General features: G+C 34.0%; 1 protein-coding gene across 1 annotated transcript; it reads right to left on the bottom strand.

Moving 5' to 3' along the window:
• Positions 1–5,605: 5,605 nt before the first annotated feature.
• LOC118181310 (uncharacterized) lies at positions 5,606–25,315 on the bottom strand. The gene is made up of 2 exons (XM_035350422.2): positions 24,226–25,315; positions 5,606–12,818 (listed from the first exon to the last, which is right to left on the bottom strand). Exons 1-2 carry the CDS (start codon positions 25,245–25,247, stop codon positions 12,032–12,034), a joined length of 1,809 nt encoding a protein of 602 aa, XP_035206313.2. The 5' UTR covers positions 25,248–25,315; the 3' UTR covers positions 5,606–12,031.
• Positions 25,316–27,681: the final 2,366 nt, after the last annotated feature.

The raw sequence follows: 27,681 nt of genomic DNA on the forward strand, positions 1-27,681 counted from the left end.
TACTGAAAGGAAACCTTTCATAATATTGTTACATACAAAATGACTATAGGTATTATTTTCTTAAATAGTGATCCTTAACATGCGCTTCCAGGTACAGAATCTACCAAAGTAAGGTACATAAACAAACAAACATAGTTTTAACAGTATGAGTGGGATGGTTCACTAAATAAAACTTTGATACTTTTCAATTACGCCGGCGCAGGCGATTAGTGGTACAACTGATGCTGAACGTAATATCCTCGCTGGTAACCTTTTACACCTCATTTTCAAAACAATTTGCAACCATTTCTTATCAGATTGATTCTTTCAATGCTGGCATACAATTACACAGAATTTTTACCAGATAGTTCAGTTTTATGCACAAAGGCCACTCGCGGTAATTGAGTCAATAAGGATGCAATCACACCGCTCACCCAAAGGCGAAAATCAAGGGGAAAAAAGGCAAAGTCAATTATTAAATTCATCAATTCTAATGAGAATGCACGGCTAATCTTTGGAATATGGTAACAGGTAGTTTGGCGACATTTTGGTAAGGCGATAAAGACTACTAGCTAGGACTTTAGCAATAATCTGAGAAGTACACAGTTCAAATCACAGATTATTTTGTCTCAGAGAAATGAGAGATCATGAGACATGTAATGTGACATTTTGCGGAAAATTCCAATCGGGATTTTAGCTAATAAGCACTTAGAAACAATTTCGCTGCTAAAGTGCAGAATTGCCCACTTATTTGTTTGGCGCTTTTTACAAGAGTAAGAAGAATTAGATTTTTGTCAATTTTACTTGACTTTCTAAGTGAAAATATGTCGATGCGTACATGGATAAAGTCAAGAGTGTGCGCAATGCCATTTTTGTGCAATTTTGGGATTTTTTTTAAGGGAAAATAGCTCGACGTGTACATGGATACCGTGTATATGCAATTCTTAAAAACGCGGCAAGCAGTGGACGATTCTACACTTTCTCCCGATTTCGCACCTAATCTTCGTCATGATTAAGCACTTTTGTTCCATAAAAGCATAAGTGTAATTCGGCTAGCAGATTGTTGGAAAAAATGTTGAGTTGAAAAAAATAAATAAATAAATAAAAACGCCTTTACTTCGTGAAAACAAAATGGCGTCACCCCCCCCCCCCAAAATTAGCAGGTTGCTGCTGTAGCAGGTTTGGTCGCCAAAGTTTCGCCAAAAAATCGCCAAGTTACCATAATTTGAAGATTAACCGAATGCACTAGTGAAGTAAAGGACTGCGGTTTTACATAACTTCTGAGTAAGTTACTCGTTCAAATTGAAATAATTCTTGCATTTAAACTTGTGTATTTCATATAAAGATTTAACTTGAAATTAATGTAAATAATTACTGAGAGAATTATATTTTTGTAGTGTAGTCTACGTGAGATGATATCACTTGGGGTCACGTGATATGAACTGGAGAATCAGGACGTTGTACCATGAAAGCATAGTAAATTCTTAAACTAACGTTTTTTACTAGTATGTCAAAAGTGGATGAAAAACCAATGAAAATTTCGGATTTGCCCAGAAGTGAAGAATCTGCCAGATTTTTTCAAGCGAAAGGCGTTTTGCCTAAAATTGCTACTTGTGATAATAGTCATAAAATGAGATTATATTTCGGAGACGAAATTTAATGGCGCTGCAGCCTTTCAGCTGGTCGCAGTAAAATAATGTTCGGAAAGGTACATGGTTTGAGTCATGGAGATCGAGTTTCTTGAAGTGTGTGAGGTTTATTTATGGTTGGAGCGAAAAATTAACTTCAGTTAAATGGCATGAAAAGCACTTGGAAATCAGTCACGGAACAGTTGTGGACTGGAATAACTACACACGAGAGGTTTGTGCAATTACTTCTTTTGCAGCAAACGCGTTTTTATTACCGCTTGCCAAAATCGTCTAAAAAATGTGCTAACAGCCTCTGTACATAGTGCTTATATTCTTATTTTTACTCTTTTTATTTTACTCCAGATTGTTGCGTTTCTTCAATACTCAAGAAGCATTTCTAAAAGCTAGCACCAGGGAGGGTAACCTCTCACGTGACCTACGGACTTCTTTATTCAGCCTTATTGTAGGACTTTCTGCACTTTCAGGACTGAAATTTCTGAAATTCCTTATATTTATTGCATTGAAAAACATGGGAAAATAATGATTTTTCTCTGTTATAATCCATTATTTAATTATTTTACTCATATCATCATTTCTGGACAAGTATTCGTTAAACGAATTAGAATGTTTGATTCCGCTCACGTAACAAGCGACTGCTTACTCTAAGTGTGGTCCGGGATACACATTTTGGATTTGTATATATATATATATATATATATTGTGTTAACATTTGCTCTGTTCGACATGAGGGGTAAAGGCCTATTAGTCTACTCTCGGGTCTGGGTAAAATTTGTGAGACAATCATTTTGGCCATTCTTAGACGTACTGCCACCGGAGCAATTCGGGTTCGGCAGTAAACTTTCCACGACGAAACAGTTAGTCAGACTTGTAGAATTCTGCAAAGATGCCCTTCACCATCGGATTAATGTTGCCATCCTCATGCTAGACGTGGCAAAAGCGTTTGAGCGCGTCTGGCATGGCGGTCTCATCTACAAACTAATTAACTTCAATATTGACAATATTGATCGAACTGATAGTCTCGTTCATTAGCAGAAGAAAATTTACAGTGTCTATCGGAAGTGACTTTTCAAATACAAGAGCTATCAACACTGGGGTCCCCCAAGGGAGTATTCTTGGCCCCGTACTCTATTTATTGTATATTCCTGACTTCCCTTAGGCCCACCTAGATAGGAATAATTTCTTGGGATGCTACGCGGACGGCACAGCCTTAGCTGGAAAGTCCGCCAACGCAAATCACGCAGTAAGAAAACTTCAAAATATTATGCCTGAGATAGAAGCATGGTGCACTAGATGGAGGATTTCTATTAAGGCACAGAAATCTCAACTGTTAATTGTAAGAAGGAAACACACTAGAGCTCCCCTTAAAAGTAACTTCACCTGTTTAATGAAGAAGTCCCGCAGGTAAATAAGGCCAAGTATCTGGGAGTTGCGTTGAATAATAAACTAAATTGGAGTGATCATATCACAAATGTGACCAAAGAAGTAAACTTTATGTATATTTCTACTTCTTCAGTCTGACACGGACACTTCTGCTTTGGCGAAAGTTTCTTTCTTAACTCTAGAAATTCTTTGGCTGTTGTGTACGAAACACATGGGTAGTCTGTTATAGATTTACCCATATTATTACTCTCAACGCATTTTCATTATTCTAGTATTAGCGCATTTAAACTTGGCAAATAATTTTCGAGTCCTCATTGCAAGAATACAATTTCTTGATATATAATTTACTTCATCTATGTTTATTAAGATTCAACTTTATTATGCATTTTCCATATAGCAAATAACATTTTCATGTTTGTTTTACTTATATACTAATTAATTACTAATTAATACTAATCTAAGTCACGCAAAAGCGCTTATTCTTCTATTTCCAGCCAAAGGCCTCAGAGCACAATGTCAGCTAGAAGTTAAAACTTCTAGCGGTTGATGCCTCAAGAACCACCGGCGATGTCCGAAATAGATTTAATTCCAGGAATCGTATGCGCTGCTGCAGGTAACCAAGCAAATCCTAGTGTTTGGGACACTGTCCGCCAGGACATGGTCCGTCGCTGTCACGCATGTATCGCTTGTAATGGCAGAAATTTTGAACATTTTGAAATGAAGTTTATGATCTATTACAATATTTGTGAGCGTTAAATATTTCTGGTTCTCTATGTCTTGCGTCCTTTCATTTTATGTACCTCTGATATCAATTTATCATGAAGTTTCCGGTTATGGATTGCTATGCAGTTCTTTCGATGTGCCCTACTTCTCATTAAAGTCTGTACGAATATTTATAGGACACCCTGTATAATAATAATGATTTCAACTTTTATGTTTCGTTTAAGAAACTGAAAGAATTACTTTCATTTGCAATATTTTTACAATTAAAGATAATTTACTGAACTAAATGTATAGAGATTACTGTGGCCAAATAATGTTTTGTGTCAGACACTCAGAACATCAGTATTCATCATTCATTATCTCAGACTGTGATAATGACGTGCTGAAAAAACAAGGTTAAATAGTGCCATTAATAAAGTACGCATAGTTTGTTCACAAAAACACGGTAATATAATAAGCCGGTTTACATATCATGTTTAGAAGGCTGTATTTTGTAAGACAAAATTGTTCAGAAGATCTATAAATTGTGTTTTAATGAATGTTTATAAATAAATAAAAAAAATGTCGAAACTCAGATGAAATTGATTAAATTTTATGTACCGACTCTCAAGAATCTGAGTCTGACAAAATCTGACCTCTGAAACCCAGATGAAAGTAATATCAGATAAATCTGATTCTGAAGCTTCTTTGGGACTTATAGTTCGTATCCCAGTACCTGTTGACTTATCATGTTTAGAAAATTGTCCAGAAGATCTATGACTTGAGTTTTAATGAACTTGCTTTTCTTATCGCTACCAACAGAACAGCTGACCCCATCGCTTCTCGGCCTTCTGGCTAAGCTCAACGTGTAGTTTTAATGAACTGGATTTTCGTAACGAAACAGAAATTCTAAAAGAATCTTTCGAAACTCAAATGAAATTAATGTTAGACAAATCTGATTTTTTGACTCGCTGACGAAATCTAAACTCTGAAACTGAGAAGAAACTAATGTCACATAAATCTGAAATTCATGAAGAAGATAAAATTAATGTCAGATAAATCTGATTCTCAAGCCACTTTGGGTATTACAGTTCATATCTTAGTACCTGAAGCTGATACAGAAACAGGTAACGCCAGATTTATTTAAAATGTTATAACGAAAATAATAGAAGAGGTTTTTCTGTTGGGAATAATAAACAAGCACATAAAACAGCTATATTCCCGATCCTAGTTCAATGTCTGTGAGAAAAACCATCAAAGATTGAAGAAATGCCGGATATACAGAAATCTCTCCGGTCAGTTGCCACAGTTCATATTGCTAGAGTTACGGTCAGGAAAAACGCATGTTTTAACAAAACTGCATCTGTTTAAGAAATAATATTCTGTGCAAAACCAAATTCTATTTTAGCCCTGCCATAATAAATGATTTTATTGTGTTTTTATTTAAACAGCATTTTGCATGCTGTTTATTCAGTCAAACTGTTTATTTTGCATTTTAACTATCTATGGTTAGTTAATTTATTGAATAACTCGTTAGTCAATAAAATAATTAGTCAAAGTGTGGAATTATGAATTTATCACACACGTTAACCGAATTGACTAGTTATTTCATGAAATAATTGAATTATATACCTTATCTGTGACCTGTATATATTCCTTTAGTTCATTTTTTCGTACTTGTCAACTTGCCATCTTATTGCGTTGTAATATATAATACTGGATGTGTATTTATATTTAATGCTACAGTAATCGTGTTCTAATAATATTTGCATTTTTAAACTAGGATTTTTAATTTCCTTTGTATACGTATTCTTACGAGAGTCTTAGATGTTGAAAACAGAAAGATACGCAAAATCAAACCCATATTACATACAAACGCATTTTATGAATAAAAATTCTTTGTTGAAACATTTATTTCAAAATTTACAAGATGAGATAAAGATGTAGATTAAATAATGGTTTCAAGATAAGTAGATAATTAGAAAAAATCAAATCAGAAACATACAATAATTAATTAGTATTATTTATACATGAATACAATACAGTATTGGCCCGAATATAAAACATTTTTTAAGGTTTTTTCCGAAAAAAAAGAGAGAGAGAAAAGAAAAGAAAAGTCTCGTAGAGAAGATGACGTCACATACGAATGTTACAATAAATACTAGCATTATTATAGACATGGTATACTCGTTACTTATGGGTTTTTCAAAAAATCAAAAAGTGGAACTTCAGATGCTGACATAAACTGTTTACTTCGAGTTTTTTCAGATTCAGATTTTTCAAAAAGTTTTGAAGGAAGAGAAATGCTGAAAATAAAAATGAAGAAAGTACTTTTAATTGTCATTCAAGGGACACTATGCTAGCCATTTCAAGGAATAAAACTGTCATATTTGGGCCGTTACTTTACACAAAAGTATATAAATAGGCAATGAAATAATAACAATAAATTGTATTATAATAAATAACTAACAGCTCTTATTATCAGCCAGGAGGGTTAAAGCACACTCATATATTACATTACATTACACATGCTATTTCTACATTCAAGCAAAATTCTGTTTTAAATAAGTTAGAATTTTCTTTAAATGCTTTTCAGGATAAACTTTAACATGAGAATGGAATTTTTTGAACTGTTTGGTACTTCAAAGGAAGTAAGAATTATTAAATAGCGTCTAAAATTGGTAATAAAAAGCAGTAATTAGCAATAAAAAGGGAAATTTAAAAATTTTGAGTGGATCAAATTGAGCATTTCATTTTGAACACTAATCACTTAAGATAGATATAATTCTTGTACATACTTGTATTTCTTACATACACCAAAGTATAATCCATCAAGAAGTATTTAAAAAAACCTGCTACATTTAAAAGCCAAAAGCATTAAAAAAATCTGTTTTTAATGCTATAGTTGTTTTTAATGTTGTTTATAGATTTCGCATTGCTAAATCGAAATATGACTTTTATGTTTTATTATCACCCACATCTTAAAAAATCACCCTTTTCAAGTCATATGGGTACTATATTTTATTAAAATTATAGAGCTAACTATAACAGTACTTTTTTAATTATCTCATGATCAGAACTTCAGCTTCAATAAAAATATTTTTCTGCAAAACACTTTCTGGAAAATGATGGGTGATATAACATTATGAATGCCAATTTTGGAGTAAACCTGTTAAAAATTATTCACAATATCAATCAGATTCGAAAGATCATAATTTTGTTTCAGAACAGTATCATTTATTTGACCGTGCAAAAATTTACGCAAATTCCAAATTACTTAAGCTTTACATAAACTGAGAAATAACTTTTCTATACATAATTCGATATTTTCTGATTATCCGCAGAGACGCACTGACGTTTGGAAGAACTGCCAAAAAGTAAATATCGGCCATAAAAATGTTTTTGCCTACCCTTCTTTAAATTCCTTGTAAAATGCTTCTTATTACTTATGAACAGAACAGTACCTATTAGGCGTAAAATTAACTAAACAAACATTTTCCGTTATTTCAAACAGTCAATAATGAAGTGGTCACTTTTCGTGGGGTTGCGGATAATTAGAAGGTACCAATAAGAGCATTTATTTTATACATGTAATGAGTTAACAGATTTGTCTCTTTAACATGCATTTTATACAGCGATTAGCTAGAATAATGGAAAGAAATTAAAAATTTCAAATTAGGTTAGGTTATTCAAATATGGCAAAGCACACAAGGAATTATCCATCTAAGGGGAAGGATGCTTTCGTGGAGGAATTACTAAGGAAAAGTGATTCATGTTCACGCTATATATATTGACAACCAACCATGCAACCAGCCTGTTTGTTTGGGATCGATCTGGCAGTATTGAGCAGTCTTAGCCATTCGGCCATTGTTAAAAACTTTTAACAGAAGCGAATAAACAAATCTTTTATGTGACTAAGCCTGCGTCGTATACTATATTATATAATAACAGAATTATACGCAAGATAAAATTCTACCTTTAATTTCTAACAATCTTTATGCCTCTACCATATCTCTTTTCAGTTTAGTTACTTCGAACCTATCCCAAAGATAGTAATATGCACGTCATAAATCTTTCTGAAGTTCGTTATTTGGAAATCAGTTTCAGTTATCTGATTCTTACATATATAATGTTACCGAAATTCATACCTACGTAAGATATCATCTACTTTTTCCAAATTAAATCGAATCTAACTAAAACAAAAAGAATAAAGACATATTATATCCCTTTGCGGGTAGTATAAAGTATAGAGGTATTCAGCAGCTTTTCTCTTTGCCTCCGTATTGAATTATACCTCATAATAGGCGTCATCATGCGCTTTGCTATTTTAATAGCGCGGTTTCGGTTAAAGCGAAGCACACGTTGATTATGTGCCTAAGGGAATGTCCTCGTGTAGGACTTTTCAAGGAACAAGGAAAGCTAGCTTGTATCCACATTGCATATGGGGAAAAAACGCGAAAACTCTCATACAATTAGCCCATCTGCCGGTATAGGATTGGATTACCAGCATTCGGCGATCTTATTCGCTCGGTTACGGATGGGCTGTAGAGATCGGAATGGAATTCAACTATAGATTATTAATTGTTACGTTACGGTTATGAGAGCACGAGGGCTATCTGCATGAGGGGAGGAATGCCTTCACGAATACTTCCTAAGGAAAACAGGTTACACAAGCGAAAATCACGAAAACAAACCATGCAGCCTGCCCGTTTTCCTTGTATCGAGCCGAGTTCGTACTCCCAGTATTCATCACTCTTAACTACTTAACCACAGGTTATTTATGCCCTATAGATTATTAATGATACAAACTCTGGTAAATTGTCCATTATACGCAGTCCAGGAAAGTATCATAGCTCGTAAATCTTCGTGGCAGAGCTATTCGTGAGCTTCTACATGAGAAAACATTTACAAAAACAGCTAAAAAAGTACAAGTCACAAGGCCTAATATTTGCAAAGGTATTTCCTTCAAGAAAACAATTAAGAAGGAAGAGCAGCCAACAACTGCATTACAATCTAATTGTCTGCACTGTAGCACTTTGTCAGTCGATGAGCAGAACAACACTTCAACTATTCAAAAAGATATTTTAAACAGTATCTGAAGTAAAGCACACGAGAACTGTTTATCTCTGAAAAGAATGGATGCCTTCGACGAGGACTTACAGACACATATTTCATATATTTACGTTACACACGAGTAAAAACTCGAAAATATCCACATAATTAATCCGTTCGTCTAGTATCAAAACCATATCAAGGAAACAATTTTCTGCCGTCGATCATCGATGAACTGGATTTCAAAATAAACAAGGCAGGATTACTTAATTGCGGCAAAGCGCATTACAGCAATTTGCCTAATATAGGATGGATGTCTTCATAAACGATTTTCTAATTAACCTGATTAAGGAATAAATTGTAATTATCCAATAGTGCTTCTCCACTTAAGTTTGGCTTATAAAGGACGTGAACTCTCCCTCGTAAGCTGAAAATACTGTTAAGTCGAAAAATGTAAATAAATGATAATCTACCATCTGTCACAGATGAGTCAAACTTACTTCGGTATCGTCTAAGGTGTACATCAGCCTAAAAACTAGGCCTCATCATTTAGCAGTCTGTTTCATAGTAAATTTCTAAATATCTCATGTAAGTTCTTGACTACTGCTCAATGAGAGAAAAATAAAGAAGTTTAGGAAAAAAAAAAACTCATTATCACTGTGCTCATCAGAAATCCCAATGAGATTTAAAATATTTTACTCATTGATTCTAAATTTATAGCTGATTGGCAGAATTGCTATAACTAAACAAGAGGATCGTTTTCAGTCTCAGTCGAAGAGATGAGGTTGCTGGTAATTGCCACAGATCAGCGGTTCTCAACGGTTTGACTAACGCTCACCATCTAAACAAAAAATTGAAAGCTTCTAGTACCACCACTGCATTTTTCAATGATTATTTTTCGGTTCTTTAATAGAAATATTACAAAAAATACATTTTGCCGATTGCGCAACCTATTGGCTATTTGTATTAAATATGCACACATAAAAATATTAGATTAAAAATTCGTTATCATTTTAAATATCAAAATTTAAGCTGTAATACTTTAATTCTAAAATTTAGTGGGAAATTTGGGACTGTTTAGGAGAGATCAATTTCTTTATGTCTGGTCTTATTTCATTTCATTTTAACCGTAAATTAGGATCCACTTTTAATTTTATTCTGTATCTATTTTTCAAATATAACATGGAAGAAAATCCTTGTCCACACAAATACAATTAGTTTGTGCAAAAAGACAATAAAAATTTAATAGCTTTATTTGAAATGCCTTTAAATGTTTATTTATTTATTTATTTATTTATTATTATTATTGTTATTATTATTATTTTGTTCAGCCAAATATTAAAAAGGGTGTTATTTTTTAAATCTTCTGTTAAGAAATTTCTATCAAGTGTTCTTTTTCTTCACGTAATTTTTTAATTTAATAGTTAAAAATACTTTGTTTCTTTACATACCATCTATGTTTCTCTTACGTACCACCGGTTGAGAATCGCTGTCATAGACACTTACTGATGAAAAAGTGTGGGAAGATATCCAACTTTTATTTACAGAATTTGATTCTTGCTCCTTTTGTTTTTATAACAAACAGGAGCATCTTTTGTCTGAAACCGTCTTTTTTCATACGAGCTGCACACCTAACTCATACTAAAAAAATAACCTCGGAAAATACCGATCTATAATCATCATCCAAATTTCGGAACACGATATCTATTAAATGCATGCGACATTTTCACCATATTAAATCAGAAAAAAAAAGTCTAACTACACAGCGTCTTTATGATCATATGCATTACTCAAAGACATATCAAACAAGATTATTAATTAAGAAGAAATCATCTGAATCTGGTTGTTGGCTCCAAATAGCTTCTCAGTTGGTTCAGGGCTTATATATAGACAAGACTGTGAGATCATCGCAAGCATGGGCACAGACCTTTAGAAAACCATCATAGCAGGAACTATTCAACGACAATTTTTTAGACCCATTAAACATTCTGAAAAGTAGTGCAACAGCCGAGATAAAACTGCAGACAATATAATCAGATAAAGTATCTTCCTTCAAAGGATAACTTTTTCATATATAGGAAAATGCATATATAACGCATTTAATGAGTATATAAATGTCGAAAACGGTAACCATGAAGTTCTAAATCACAAACCTAAATATAAGCAGATTTCTGAGAAATACTGCAACTATAGTTGCATAGTGTTATAACACTATGATATCCTTTATGTTTATTTCTTACGAAACTTACTTATATATTTATTTCTTACGAAACTTACTTATATATTTATTTCTTACTTTATAAAAGAGATAAGATTAATTGATAATATTAGGTTGTTTGCCTAACGGAGGGGATGCTTTAATAGAGAGCTTTCCAAAACAAAACTGGCTCATATTTACTTTATATATATACAAAGCCAAAACAATGCTTTTGCTGCTCGACACTCAGGTAGAAAAAAATTTCATTACATTACTGGCGATCATAGCACAGAACATTTCAGGCTACCTTCTTACGGAGAAAAGGTGCCTTCCTCGAGTACTTTAAGAAAAACTGTTTCATATTCACGTTCCGTCCTAGAAGAAATATTTTACAAAACAGTTGAAATAAATTATCTTTAAAAATCTTAAAAGCATTTGCTTCAAATTACATTAAATAATGTTCAAAATGTTCATAATTTGTCAACAGCTTATTAATGAAGATGTTGATAAAGATGAAGGGCAATTCCATCAGTCAATCTACCGATTTAGGTCACTAAATAATTTATCATAACTTACATTGAACATATAAAAATAATGTAGTGAAACATTTTTGCTATTGCTATTCAAGCAATGGTGCATTTTCAGAATTATAATATTAAATTAAAATCATACTTTTAGTCTATAAATTTTCGAATAAAAATATTCAAGCTCTTTAACAAAAATCTTTTGAGATGAATCTCTCATTTCTGTATGAGGGAGATAAATCTGTCGGCTGCTATTGTATTTACCTTTTTCTATGATTTGGTGTAACATTGCAAACAGTTTCCGGATCTAGAAAGACTTTCAAAGAGCAAGGATGGCTTTGCACTGCGATAATGCAACATAACGTGGTAAGAAAGTCGAAAATTTTAACATTTCAGATATAAAAATGAATATTGAGCAATTCATGATAAAACACTTCAATCATTCAAGAAACGGCAGATAAGTTCCGACCAACTGTTTAGTAAAAGTGAAAAAATAAATCATTTTAAATCAGACTTTTAATGGTATTTTAAATTAAACTTGCAAGAATCTAATTAACCTCTTTTCTAATTGTATAAAATATTTTTTCTATGAAAAATCTCTTTCGTTTAGAACCTCTAAGTTTCTGATTGCTTCTTATTGTCAGTCGGAAGCCTCCTTGATATGACTGGTACCTCAAAGCATCTTCCTCGACTGCCCAACAGAGAGCAGGTTTCAAATCATCGATAACAACACTGATCATAGCTTTCTGATCAGGCTTTACCAATAAATTGTTGCGAAAATGTATTACGATTAAGGAATCTAGAGACTTCTCTCTAGTTTCTTCAAAGAAGATATTTTCGAACTCATTCGAGACGTCACAGAAGATTTTCAATTTCTTACCTATTTCTTTACCATCCGGCTCTAATTTGATTTGTATGCCAGTGATCCGAAAGGATCCTTGGAATGATTCAAATTCAAGATCATTTTTCATATCACCCGAAAATATGCTATCCAATGATTTAGGTCCTGCATTGGTTAGAGGTATTGGAAACTCATACGGTTCCAAATATGTGGAAGCAGTGATTGTACATGATCTTGTGTAGATATTGGATGGCGATGAAGAAAATACATCGTCTTCTTGAAGAAATGTTTCTGACATTAAGAGCTCTTTCTTGATTCCAAAGTAGTTGGCGTACTGGATGATTTCTCGAGCATTTTCCGAAGTAGCTGGGTTTTGAAGGAAAAAAGCATGGCACTTGCTTTGAAGTCCAACTACCTCAAAGAATTGAGAAATAGCGTACATTTCTAAGGCTAGTTTCCAACTGAGAAAGTTGCATGATCCAGAGAATAAGAAACTGAAAAGAATAAAATTTATGTTAGGTTATTTGATTATAAGCATGATTATTTCAAGCAATGCCAGTATGTTTAAAAGTACGCATACACATGTTTAAATAAAATATTTTGAAGCTGGCAAAAAAGAGTGAAAAGTTACTATAAAAATAAAAGTAACAAAAAGAAATAAAACATCAAAGAAAAGAATTTTCTCCTGTAATGGATACTAAAAGAAACAGGCCCACTGGATAATAATAAAACAAGTAAAATGTGTGTATAATAATACAAAACATTTATTAAAGATGAAAGTGAGATCCAAAAATTTAGAAACATTTTTCTGTGAATTTTATGTCAGCTTTTGTGAAACATGAATAATTTGAAATTTACAACATAGAAAAAAATATTATTCCAGTATTAGTGACGAAATCCTCGTAAAGCAACTTTTGCATACGTGTTCTAGTCGTTTTTGTTGTGCATATCGAAGCGCAGGCAATACAAACTGGAACTCACTAAGGACTATATTTAATCACTATCATGATCAATGACCTCTTATTATCTTTCCGGTTGACAATGAATCTCACCCCATTAAACTCCTGAGGTTTCGAGTTTAAGAACTTTTCACAGCCTCCACATCACCAAAGGTTTTCCCAATGAAGGAGTTTTGCAAAGCGCAAGAAAAGGGGAAGCCTGTGGGGGATATGACAGGCAAATACGGAGAATAAGGTAAAACCTTTCAACCAAAGTCTAGTAATTTCTGACGTATCAACACATCAGTATGTGGCTTAGCGTTATCATGTTGGATCATAAACTCTTGGCGACAAGGTAAAACGTCATGACTCGATAAGTTGCACTCGGATAATGTGGAAGCCAGTGACCAAAATTTGTGGTGAAAGCCATTGCTGCAAGACTTCTTTCCACTGTTGTTCTGTGTACCTGGAAGGTTTCCACTAATTCCTCTACAACTGAATTTGAACTAACTGTTATGTCTTAGCTCAGATTTTCTTTAGAAAATGCAGATGGATGGCCAGACCGTGGTTGATCTTGAAAGCTTCTGTCACCGTCCTCCAATTTTCGTAGCAACGATATGTGCTTTTGATACACTTGACTAATAATGCAGGTGAAAGTGGGTCCGGACACCCGGGGGGCTTACATAGACTAATCAGGTATTGTCCGAATGCCGCAACTATTTAGTGAAAAATCCCCTGAGCCTTACAAGGAACGCATGAGGAGTTTATTAAGATGCTACATATGCATACATTATATAGATACATAGATGCTAAATACTTTATTACATACTGCACAGATACTAAAAACGAATGTTGACATAGCTTCAAAGTAATAATGCCAGTCGTTACACAAATCCACAGACAGACTAATATTGCAGCAGCCCAAAGCTGCAGAACTGCTCTTATCAAACACAAACGGAAAGCAGTGTCTTATGTGATTTTTATTGGTATCCATTTGATCGGCACAGCACTATTCCACTAGTCCGTACTCATTTCTTGCTGTTGTTATAATATTCTCCGATAAAATGACAAACAATTCCAGTTCTTGGAGCACCACCTTTGAGCTCTTGGAACACATCAGCACCTTTCTTCAGCGACCTATCACAAATGGAGCTGTGAAATTTGATAATTCGATTATTTATACTTACAGTATTAAAAGAATTATAAAAATTATAACGCAGTTTAATATCTAGAATAAAGAGAAAACTCTTATATTTATAAATGAGATCAGAATTTTCCTGGCTTAGATTTTATATGATTTTGTTTTACAATGAATTTTTTTTCCCGAAATCATGGAAACGTAGTACTTGAATGAAAATTTTCTGTTAAGAACAAAGTACGGTCAAAAGAGAAATCTAGATTAAGCATCAAGGAAACAAAGGCTTTGGTAAATTATGATACACAGTAGTAGTGTCATGGAGAATGTGAGAAATTTTTTGATAAAGTGTGGAAAGACAAAAGTTCAGAGAAATATAGTTCAAATCTAAGTATGCCTAAATTTTTATACGGCTTCTCTTATTTAAAAATAACAGGAAAACTTAACAGGTAAATTTGATAAAATATTTTCTTTCATCTTTTTTGTCATTATTAAACTTTGTGCTGTTTGTGTCGTCCCAATGTGCCTTTACTATCCCGTGGAAATATCATCAGTCTGTTCGCGGAAATATAATCTGTCAAAGAATAAAACCAGTAACAAAACAATCGAAATTATCGCATCGAAAAACTACAGCTTCAGTGTTCATAATAATTAATAAAAATAATTAAATTGACAGCTGCGAGAGTAATTCTTTAAGAACGTAATCAGTTCGATCACGATTTCCAAGTGGTACAGGTCCATAAAATAATACATAAATAAGCAAATGCATATAAGGTGGTTCAAATATGACCAAAAAATTGGATTTTTTGTTTTACTAAAACTTTTATTGAGAATAAAAGAATTGAAGATGTCACCCTTCAACGAATTCCCCTCAAGAGTCAATATAATTTTGTTAATGTTCTGGAAGTATTTTCATGCTTTTTAGCCGGCAGTACGAGAAAGTGGTTAGTGACCCTGACTGCCGTACCGAAGGGCCCGGGTACGAATCCCAGAGAAGGCATATATGTAAATTTGTCTCTCCCTTCCCATGAAGCAACAGTGGCCCAGCTATTAAGTGCCTCCATTAAAAAGTAGCCACAGCTTCCGGCCTTAGTAGTGGCCAATGCCTATAATGGCTAGTGCCACCACTGGGGAAAAAATCATACTACTTTCAAAGGAGTTTTTCCAAATGTCTGTGAATTCACTCCTAACACTGATGGCATCGATATCCACAAATTGCGTGTCTTCCAAGTGGGATTTAAGCCTGGTGTTTGGCATTGAAGTAATGGACCCATGTTTCATTGCCGTCACTACAGACTTCCAAAATACATTCCTTTCATTTTTAAGCCGCTGTAAGGGAGAACAGGCGGTCTGCAAGCGCATCACTATGTTCTCGTCTGTCAGCGTGGATGGGGATTTCAACTGGGCAAACACCTTGACATAGTGCAAACGTTTTTCAGAATGATTTTCAGAATGATGCGGCAATTTATCTCGCTTCATATGCATTGGCTGACGGATGAAGCCACAGTTTGAAGGTTACGGCCGGCAATTAGAAGAGCATGGAGGTATTACAAACAGTATTCGTGGAAAACCCTCCCTAATAAAAAATCATAAGGGATTAAAAGAGATCAGTGTCGTCAACATAATAAACATTTCTGTGTAATTCCATAACTAAGTTGATGCAACAAATGCACCCGCACAGTACCTACTTCGAAGTGGGGCACAAAATGCTAGTCACTACAGTTTTCGCGATATGTGTTTGTGAAAACAAGTAAGAATGCAAATAATAATATTATTTAGCTGCCGCATTCCGAGCATTTCACTAACAGACACGTGACGAACGAGCTTGGATAAAACTTGCCAGTTTTGTCAGGTTAAATTTTTGTTTTTTTCTGCAGGCAATTTTGTACTTTCGTATGTGTATAGTGTAGTGGTTTGTAGTGTTAAGCTTTTATGTACTTGTAGAATATTTCGCTTAGTACTTTTTAATATATTGCTTGAGTTTTATAGTAAAATTTTAATAATTAATTCCATATGCAACGAATTCTTAGATTTTTATTATTCCCTGTTAAATGTTTGATTAGGCAAAACATAGGAATATGGAATACGAGGGTATTCAAGAGAATGATACTTCCTAACATGCTTGCATTCACTCTAAAAATAATAATTAGTTTAAATATTAACAGTATTTTATCACAGTTTTATTCTTGTGCAGGCAACATATAAAAATAATATTTCGTTTAGTTCTAATTTAAAAATGTCTAAGCAGCTGTGGGTACACAAAAGAGAAATAAATATAAGGAAACGAAGTTGGAAGAATGAAAATCATTGTCACAGCATGATGTTAAATGGCTAAGGATAAGAAACAGCAGGAAACTGAGGGAGTGCGGAAGTCACTAAGAAGTCAAATCCACTGCTACTTCACAAGTTCTTGATGCAACACTTCATTTGACATCCACCCTTTTAATATACGAGAATTTTCAGGGAAAACAAATAACAAGGAGCCACTGAAGAAGAAAGATTTACTGTTTCAGATAATATTTTACTACATTTGTCCCATAATAATTCAAAGCATGATCCTGCGGAAAGTACTGTTTCACAAATTGATGATACCGTACAAAATATAGGCTCCACTGTTCCAGATGAAAGAATGCTAAATTACAACTATTCCTATTCTCAGCCTGCTATTACAAATAAATTAATATATTCCCTTGACACATCGAAATTCGTATGTGAAGCCACACAGCTGTTCGCTGAGGAGCTTCCGTGACAGTCGATCCCACTCTTGCAGCAAGGCCGTTTTCAATTCCGGGATGGTTCTCGACGACCACTTGAGCCATATGTAGACGAGCATAGTCGTCCATTAAACAGGAAGCCTCTGAAAAGTCGTACATGTGCCTCTGAAACAGTGCAACAGTGCCTCTGAAAAGTCGAACATAGGACTATAAGAACTCCCTCTTTATACCTCATAGCACACAGAAAACTTTTGTCAAACACCAAAAGGGTGTGCGGCCGTCCAACATAGTGCCTGCTCAGATCATTACACCTCGTAATGGTCGTTACCACCGTCGAAATGAATCTTTTCTCTGATGAGGGGTAGAAATTATCGTGTTCCACGCTCTCTGCAAATACAGGTCCGCCAAGAATCAGTGTCCAGGCTGAATCTCAACTCATCTGTAAAAAGCATGGTGTTCCACTGAAGTCTGGTCCAAAGCGCATATTGACTGTGCTAAACGCGCTCTCTTGTGTACTGCAGTGAGCGGAACGCAAACAGAGGGTCTTCTGGCATACAGCCGTATCTCAAGAAGCCTTCGATTAACTATAAACCGTGAAATTTGAGTTTCAGGTGCAGCATAGAGCTTAACGTGACAGCTGTGAAGCTGTAGCAGTCCTGTGTCTCCGCATTGGGAGGGCTAAATAACGTTCTTGATTCGTCGTTACGGATTTTGGTCGACCTTATCCCGGTCTTTTCGATATGGATTCAGTGTCCTGAAACTGTTTCCATAAATTGCAGACAACACTATGTTACCTGGAGTACTCTAGCCACCTACGCCTATGATTGGCATGCCTCCAATAGGCCATCTCACTGCGTCACCTATACATTCATAGGTGCTCATTTTACCTGATAATTTATAAAATTTACCGAACTCTTGCGAGAAACACGGCGAATGTCGTGAAAGAGTATGAGCATACAAATCGCCGAAAACTCTCCGTGCGCTTATATCCCTTCCACAATCATAGCACCGCAGACACCTCATTACACTCTTAGGTATTCGGCTCTGAATACTTGCATAATTCTTCGGCGGCAAATTGTAGCGCCTTTGTTCAATACTTTTCGTAAAATTAGATACAATTCACAAATTCTCTTAATTTTACACTCGAGTGTATTAAAAGTGGGTTAAACCAATTAGATTAAAGTATATGATTAACTATTTTTAATTTTATAATTGAAAAGAAGATACAAATTGGATTCGTAAATGATATATTTCTTTTAACGCTGAACGAAACAATTTCCTCAAAATATTTTTTTCTTAGCATTTGAAAGGAATGTTCATCCCTTCGTCATAATATTAACGCTTTATCGCCTAGCAAATTTAATTGTTTATTGGTCTAAAATGTATGCATACTAAATGTTTATTTCCCATTTTATTTTACTTAGTCAAATTAAATTTTCTGCAGTAGAAAAAGAATTTCATACAACGGGTTGTTGATTACATACATGCTGCTTAGTATTTTTCAGATTATTGGATTACCTTATTTTTTTCAATTTGGCGATATGAAAAATAGCTGCCGAAACGACTAGTTTTCTTGTTACCGATATCTATGCAATAACAGCTTGATAACGCGACCGTAATCTACAAAATTATTTTATGTAGGGAATGGAAAGAAACAAGCACCGTATCAGTCTCTGCATTTCGATTACTTTCGAAGCTGATAACTTGTGTACTGATGTGATCTTGGGCACAGAGATAGTAGTATCTCGCTTATGCAATTTAGATCGTGCAAAAACATGTAAAACGAGACCCTTTTCTAATAAGAAGAAGTGGCACAGCTAGAAGGAGACGAAAGGGCCGCGGACGCCACATTTTTAAGGGTGTCATTTTTTTTGCATGAAACGTTATTTTATAGATGTTAGTCAGGTGAGATCGTCGGAAGGTGAAGAATGAGATTCTAAATGGCCATAGGGAATTAAATTCAGAAGAAAATTGTTTTTACTCTGGATGGAATATTCAAAGAAATGACCATGTGATTTCAATAGCTACATGTAATTAATTGTTAAACCTTTTTTGTTTCGTCGAAACGTTTGAATGGAAATTACGAATATCAACTAAATTATTATCATGGTGGCATTCATAAGGAAGACTTCCTCGTTAAGAAAGAAGTATTTCAGAGTTTTATTTACATTATTGTTTTGAAAATCGACACAAGAACGTGGAACGGCAGTCCTTTTAAATTTTTGCAGTTTACTCTAAAATACGATTCCAGAACAAAGCTGCAGATACTGTAATATCAGTGCGAACTTTCCTCTCAATTGCTGAAAGTGTTATTTGTTGGGAGAAATAAAAATTACTTAAGAAGTATAAGAACTTCTTTAAGAACCACAATAATAATAATAATAATAATAAAACTACAAATGTATATTTTGCATTAAATAAACCTTCCATATGGTCTACATAGTGGACAATACAGAAGGTAGGCGCAATGGACTAGATCTCTACAGTGTTACTGAAGATTTTGAGAACAAAAAACTGGCAAAGTAATAATTTTAGTTGTAATTAAGTTTTTCCTTCAAAAATAGACGAAAAGCTTTAATTTATTTCCCTTAATGAAGTTTTGACATTTATTAATTATTTGCTTATAGTATATGGTATCGAAGGGCCTGGGTTTCATTAGAGGCTTAAGCCATTAATAAGAAGTTACTTTATTAGATTTATTTTACTGAATAAGCAGCAGCTGTGAGCTGTTAGTTGCTATCGAGCTGAAGCAAAAGAACGTTTGAAATTATGAAAGAGTTTTATTTCGCTGAACGACAGTAAACTGAAACTCTGTTTCACTAAATCTGTCTGAAAAAGAGACTGCTTATAGATCAAATACTTTAATATGGAACTCGCCTGTTTGCAGCTACTATGAAATAATAACAGTGAAAAATTATAACTGACAACTTCGTTTTACAGTACAATACCTCGATGAAGAGCTTATCTTTAAAAATACTAGAAAATTTAAATATTTTTAATATAAATTAATATTAAATATTTATAGTTAAAATAAAAAATAATTAAAAAATTTTGGTATTTATCTCTACATATATACATACGCACATTTTTTTTCGGACACTAGTGTTTTATCTGAGAATACCAGTTGCTATAAATACCAATAAAATAACTTCATTTTTCTTTCATATGTACTACTGATCCTCTTTTTTTAAGGCCTTCTTGTTTTCGGAAGAGTTATTCAAAATGCTTTTAAACAGTTCAAAATGAAAAAAAAAGGATATTTAATATTTCGTTGGAAAACCTTTTACTAAAATGATACTTTTCACTGCTCTGGCACTCATTCAACCAACATTTTCGAGTAAGAATGCTCCACCTTATCCCATTCCTCCATAATAATAATTGCTTTTAGTGGAGCTTTCAAAGAAATATTATGTTTCTTTATTCTTTTTTCCAACTCACTCCTGATGCTCGACAGAATTTAAAGCCAAAGAATATAGAGGAATTTTGATAACTTCAGTTGCATTATAATCACAAGCAACATTTAGGTCGTTAAGTTAAAGATTGTCATCCTGACAGATGTTGAACGTATGTATGCCTTTCACATACCTTATATTTTATACCACATACCTTCTACTTATGTCACTCCAACGGTATAATGGTTAGGGGAATGGTTAGGTCCCGGGTTCGAATTCAGAAGAAGTCTTGGATGTTTGTAAATGTGTAGCGTTCTTTGCTGCATGGCGGCAGTCTAAATATACGGCGAGCCAAAAAGTCCGCTCATGTGAATTGGTGGAAGGGAATAGGGGCAGGGGTAGGCGACCCTCAGACCACAGTCCTGGGGTGCTCTTCCTCAAAATTTAGGTGGAAGTAGAAGTCCAAACTTATTGAGGCTCTGACAACCAATTCTTCCGTGCAATTCATAGATAAAACCGCAACAACTTTCTACCTATCTCCACGATTTTTTATAAAAACTAAATTTCCAATCCCACGGGCAGCGAAGCATTCCCAAACCACTTGTGTTGTGTGACCGATCCCGCTACAGAAAGCACCTGTTGTAATGCAGAGTTGAAATAAGTTCTCAAATGAAGTTATGAACAACAACATGAACAATTACGAGATATCTATTTATTTATAATGTTGAATGCTTGTGTTCCTGTATTTTAATTTTTCCGTAGCTTTCTCTTCAAATAAGTCTCGTGCTGATTATTGCACGGGGATATAAAACAATTTTAATTAATTCTACTAAAAATAGCTAAAAAATACAAAATCCGTAACAATAAATTACACGCTTCCTTATAAGTCACTTTTTATGCTGATTAATACAAGTAGTTGTATTATTGACGTAGGTTTCTCAGAATGAGAAACGTAAAAATTATTACGTTATTTGAGTACATCCGGCCTATATGCCTAAGGCAGGTTGCTTTTATGGAGTTAAAACGTTACACATGGGGGAAAAAACGAAAATCAATCGTTGGGTCGGGCCGTTTACCTGGGATCTAACTCTGTTGAACTTAACAGCATTCAGGGTTCCGAAGCGACTTGGTCCCTCATGGAGTGAAGAACGAGAAAAATCAACTGTGTCATCATTGGGAACAAACAGAGCCTCGTATCCTTCGATATGAGAATTCAATATGCTAACCACTACGCCACATGGGCACAAATGAGGAGAATACTATAATTCCTTATAATACTTAAATCGAATTCAATATTTGTTAATTCGAATCCTTCTATGAATGTTATATTATTGTTGATAACTTCAACAGTGTTAAACTAGAAATAAATTTACTTTATTTCATATTGATCGAGTATATTTACTAAGCAACTATAAAGACTCAATATTGAATGACCTAAAATTAGCAAACATGCTACATGCAGCTGTAGTAAAATGAAAATTAATGTTTGCTTTATTTATAGAGGACATGTATAAGTTCACAATAAATATTACTACTTTCAAACACATATGAGCGCATAAAGTTTATCTTTTGCTATACTCTTTGACTATAAGAATACTCTTTAATTATACTTTTGGAACTTTTTTTTTTACTTTGCACGTAGTAAAGGAAATGTTCCAATCGCTAAAAATTTCGGGTATTATATTTCAATAAAATATCCATGTTGATAGCTACCGAATCCATTTAAACGATGTTTTTGCGTGACATCTGTACATACGAAGAGAATAGCGAACTATTTCTTCCAAAACAGATTAACAGATTATTAAATGGATTTAAAATGGATTCAGAAGAGAATTTTTTGGTGATGTCTGTACGTACGTACGTATCCCACATAACTCCAAAATGTAATTCACTTTTTCTTTGCAATTCACCACACCAAACGTGTATATATATATATATATATATATATGTATTGCCACTCTGTTACACGGCTCAATGAACTGTTTTTTTATTCTTATACGTTGGTAAAGTGTGCATTTTTTGCTTTAAAAGTTGTTGGATTATATTGTTCTTATGTTCCGATTAAGATTTTTATGGCTTTAATTAATCTACATGCAATAGTTGTAGAACCATGAACAATTTAAAAGTGCTGTTAAGCCTAACAAGGTCGCCATTCGTTTAAATTTAAACCCCTAGTAGAACAGTGAATTACGTCAGTTGTAGCACCAATATCGGTGTCTTTTCCTCCCAGTGAGAGACTGGCAGTTAAACTTTCAATTTTGTGCACCGAAAATTTTGTCTTGCTGCTTGCTGGCCGAATTGCTTGTTTTTTTTTTTCCTAGAGACTTCATTTTAATTCTAAAAATAGTTTTTTTAACTGTTTTACAGTATTTGGTGTTTTAACTTTTTCTCTTGTAGCATGATTGCGAGAACTTTAGGTGATTAAATTAGAAATACATCTCTATCGAAAATTCGAGGACATAAGTTTAAATGAAGTGCAGCAAAAGATGTGTATAATTCTATAGGCCATAGAAGGAAGACGTAGTGTCCACATCATATACTTTATTCTGGGGCCCATGCACTTCTTGAGGATCTGCGCATTACATATAAAGAGTTTATTAAACTGGCAGGATAGTAAGAATTGTTTTATTTAACAATGCATTAGTAACGAAGATAACACAACTCTCTTTCGAAAATATGTGAAAGTAGTGATTGAAAAAGCAGAGCAAGAAACAAATTATGGATCTAAGAATCTATATCTTTCAGAATGGCCCATAACACAAGAGATTTAAACAACACAAATGCAAACAAAAACACGAGTCACTTTTAAAATTTTGAACTATCTTGTTAAACATTTAAGACTAAATTCGAAATCTCTAAAGTCATTTGATAGCAGAACAAATTCTGGTTTGTAAATAAAGAACGCAATAATAATAATAATAATTCGACGAAAAATTTTATAGAAAATGTCTAAAGTCTGAAAATGTCTTTAAGCATTCAATGGGAAGATGGTAAAAAAATTAGATTCATAAATAGAACTTAAAGGTAAAAAAATCTACAGTCAGTCGTAAATGTGAATGAAAATAGTAATATTTCCCCATAAAACTCGAAACATACTGGGATCAACTAATCTACATATGAAATATACAAACAAATTAACGTACAAACATATCAATGAACTTTTGAAAAACATACGAACCTTTGAAAAATATAATTAACATAGTTCAAAAATCAACAAATAAAACAGGCTATTTGAAACATTTGCATAAATTTTAAATAGCATTTCCTAATTAAGACACAATAACACGCCGAATAAATACTAATTCAGAAGTCAAACAACAAAAATCAGCGTTAATTTACAAAATTTTCACAGGACTAGTTTCGATGGTTTTACCGAACCATCATCTTCAGCTGCAAAACCGCAAATGAACAAGATTTCCCATCTTGTTCCCATCTATTTATTATCCCAATCTATTTATTATCCCATCTATTTATTATCCCATCTATTATCCCAATTATTTCCCATCTTGTTCATTTGCGGTTTTGCAGCTGAAGATGATGGTTCGGTAAAACCATCGAAACTAGTCCTGTGAAAATTTTGTAAATTAACGCTGATTTTTGTTGTTTGACTTCTGAATTAGCATTTTCTAAATTAAAATAAATTCAATAAAATTGTACTTCACATGCAAAATGTTAATTTAAGATAAATAAAATGCCATTAAAAAATACAAAACGGAACTCACTTCAGCAAACATTTTACTCCCTCCAAACTGTATTTGACATTCCTTCTTTCCGTGTTGGGTTCAGGGATTAAATCTCTTAACTTCGGATATTGCTTGCGAATATTTTTCAAAGCTTTCATATCAGCCATGAACTCAGCAAAATCCTCTCCATTAGAAGATGATAATTCGATGCTTACTGTTAAATTCTTTGAAGACTTCGTAGAAGCTGTAGCCTTTGAAATAAAGGCCTCTCCATTAGAGGATGATAATTGGATGCTTACTGTTGAATTCTTTGCAGACTTCGAAGAAGTTGTAGCATTTGAAATCCTGTTTGCAAAAGGATTTTCTCTTTTAACATTTTCTTTTATAACTGGTTTTTGTTTTTGTACATTAACATGCGTTTCTCTTTGTACATTAACATATTTTATTTTTTGTTCGTTTGCACTGCTAGATTTATTGCTGAAATATGTTTTTTGCAGCAGACTTTGATCGCGATGGATATTCCTATGATACCTGTGCACAGGATATTTGTAATCTACTTTTGATCTATCTCCTTTCCTCAAAAGAGAAGACACACTTAATGATCTTCCTTGAGAATTTGTGTAAGTATTTCTATCACGGTTTCTTTTGGATGATTCATCATCTAAGCCTGTTTTCTTTGGAACTGAACATGCCTGTAGCAGAAACTCTTTCGTTCTAGACGCGAGCAAACTAACATTTGAGGAAGTTTCGGAAGTGCAAACACCATTTCCCGAATTTTTTTTCGGAGATTCATGAATCGGAACGTTTAATTTTACATCTACGAATTCAACATCATCATCTTTGCACCATAATCCAAGACAGCTGGCAGAAATTATTTGAGTTTTCTTAGGACGCGGGGCCGGGTACGAGTCGTCATTTTCATTGTTGGTCCAGTCCCAAAGCAATTTGCGGTGGATCTTTTCATTTTTCGTTTTAGCGCAGCGATCGAACTTGGAAAGCGCATCCAAAACTGCGTCACCCATTTGAGATTCCCGCTGTTTTGCTTCCGAGCTCGAATTCATGTCGATCGACCGTAAAAAGACTCTCTTTTTTCCGATCCCGATCTCTTTTCACCGCCTGACTGCAGCCTGCCGTGACTGCAAATGAGAACTAAAACTAATCGAAAAATATTCAGATATGACGTCAGAGCACGTGATATTTTATCGTGTATGCTGTTGCGTCGTAAAAAATTCACGAATGAAGCTGGTAATCAGTAACTCTCGATAATTTGTATTACATTAGTTTTAGTTCACTTTGTCGGCTCGTCATGTCACCGACTTTCTCCCTAATTTCCTTCTTCTGTAAAATAAAAAACATATAGACATAGTATGTTGCAATTTACAAAGAAAAATACGTAACTTTGAACTTGAACTGGAGTAACTTGAAAGCGTCCTAGATAAATCGGTAGACGTGGAGAATGCAAAGTCAACACAATACAGCAGCGCGAAATGGCGTTTTGAATCTTATGACATCATGACATACCCTCTCATTAATGGAGAAACTTACAGGCAGCAACATCACCAGAAGTATTTTCACTCTCGGTCCAGTGTGTGCGTTCCACAAATAATAAAAGTTAGCTTAGTAGTAATAACGTAAGGTATACTTACTATACTACAAGGTATGCTGATTAACTTAAATAATAATTCATTTCCTTAAACATCATTTTGTCTCTCCCCAATCTCACCAGTATTGTTTCATTTCATTATTGCTCCTTTCTGGATCATTTGATATCGCTTTGATTTTTCGATCATTTGATATCACTAATAAATTTTTAATAAACTCCTAACAATACTCTTTGCATTGTATAATTACTAATCACCAGCCCGAACAGCTTCCTATTGAAAACATTATTTTGAACCTTGTGCTACTACTTGATATTTTAAACTTATTGCTTGTATACTATGTAAGTTTTTCATTGTAACTTTTTGACTTCCATTACCGGTATTAATTCCAAGGGTAAGTTGCAGAATTGTCATAACTGGCCTGGTGATTTGACATGTTTTTCATATTTATTTTTTTCTTGGATATCATAATTTATTTTATAATTGAGCTACAGGACCTCTCATATTTACTAAGTGTCAGTAACACAAATAAACGGCCGGATCTTACTCATCAGCCAGAAAAACCTCAATGTTATTGATGCAGTTAGCAGTCATGATTTGTGATTGCAAAATTGTAACGACATCCTAATCAGAAGTGCTGGATTAAATTCAAACACAAACGTTCGTAAAGATTCGTGATTCTGATACTTTTAAGTTGAGGCTCCTGATCTTAATAGCATTTGGCAACTGGCGTAAATATCATTATGAGTTTTATCAAACGTATCGTAAATACTCTTATGGCCTTTATGTAAACGTACCGTAAATGTTCTTATGACCCTTATGCAGGAGTACCGTAAAATTCCTTCCGGTAGATAACAACCATGAATATGAGGATGCCTTGTCAACAGCATCATATAAATATTATGTTTTCTTACTAAAAGGTCCTTTACAAACCTTTTTAGCCAAAGACACGCCCTTTTTAGCCCAAAAGGGCTATTAGTCTCGAAACAGCATTTTGCGCCTGTTCACTAAAAATGTCCGTTTCACTTTTGAAAAATTATTACCACCAGATATTATCGCCCTGTATTATATTTTAAGAAATTAAATAATGAAGAATCTGCATAAATTTATGTATGTTTCTTGCATTGTGAAAAAACAACGGTACCTAGAACCATCCAATTTTGAAATGTAGTCCTGCATCTGAACATCGGCACCTGGAAGCCCGAATTTAGAATTAGGAATTTGTTTTATTATCTGTTTCACATTTTGTAAAACTTAAACAACCTTTTTATTAAAAAGTCAAACATTTCAAAGAGAGCAGTAGCAACACTGTAGGGAATAAAATATTTTTATCATTAGCGCGAGACTGCCTATCGAAAATTCTAAAGATACGCTATTTTTAAATACTTTTATCCCAAAGGAGCATTAGTCCAAAAGCTCTAGAAACGTGTATGTGTGTGTAGGTGAAAAAAACGCCGGTTTGGTGGGGGTAATATGAAATCTGAAAGCTTTCTTTTGTCTTTTTATTATTAAGGTGTTTGTGTGTTTATTTATAAAGCATCATATGATACGTTTTTATGAGTATTTGGCCTATGGGTACCCGTACAGTTATACGGGTTTCTGTTTATGGATTTTTACGGGGATTTGGCCTACGGGCCAATACGGGGCCCGTACAACAGCACGGGTTTCTTTTTATGGGTTTTTACGGGGATTTGGCCTACGAATACTCGTTCAGCTGTACGGGTTTCTTTCTATGGGTTTTTACGGGGATTTGGCCTACCTATAGAGCTGTACGGGTTTCTACGGGGCATTTTTAGCAGGGATGTTATTGGCGCTTACACCGCATAAAATTCGATTCAACAGCAAAATCGCAAAATATTTAGAAATGCCATACCCTTAGAATTTCCGATAGACA

The sequence above is a fragment of the Stegodyphus dumicola genome, chromosome 9, assembly GCF_044657685.1.
Source record: "Stegodyphus dumicola isolate Sdum_Otavi_A_Nest chromosome 9, ASM4465768v1".
Taxonomy (NCBI): Eukaryota; Metazoa; Arthropoda; class Arachnida; order Araneae; family Eresidae; genus Stegodyphus; species Stegodyphus dumicola.

Excerpts from the sequence above, each read along its gene's own strand:
- LOC118181310 (XM_035350422.2), bottom strand. The coding sequence starts at position 25,247 with ATGAATTCGAGCTCGGAAGCAAAACAGCGGGAATCTCAAATGGGTGAC. Across the intron at positions 12,819-24,225 it reads GGAGTAAAATGTTTGCTGAA|TTTCTTATTCTCTGGATCAT; the intron begins GTGAGTTCCGTT and ends TATTCTTTTCAG.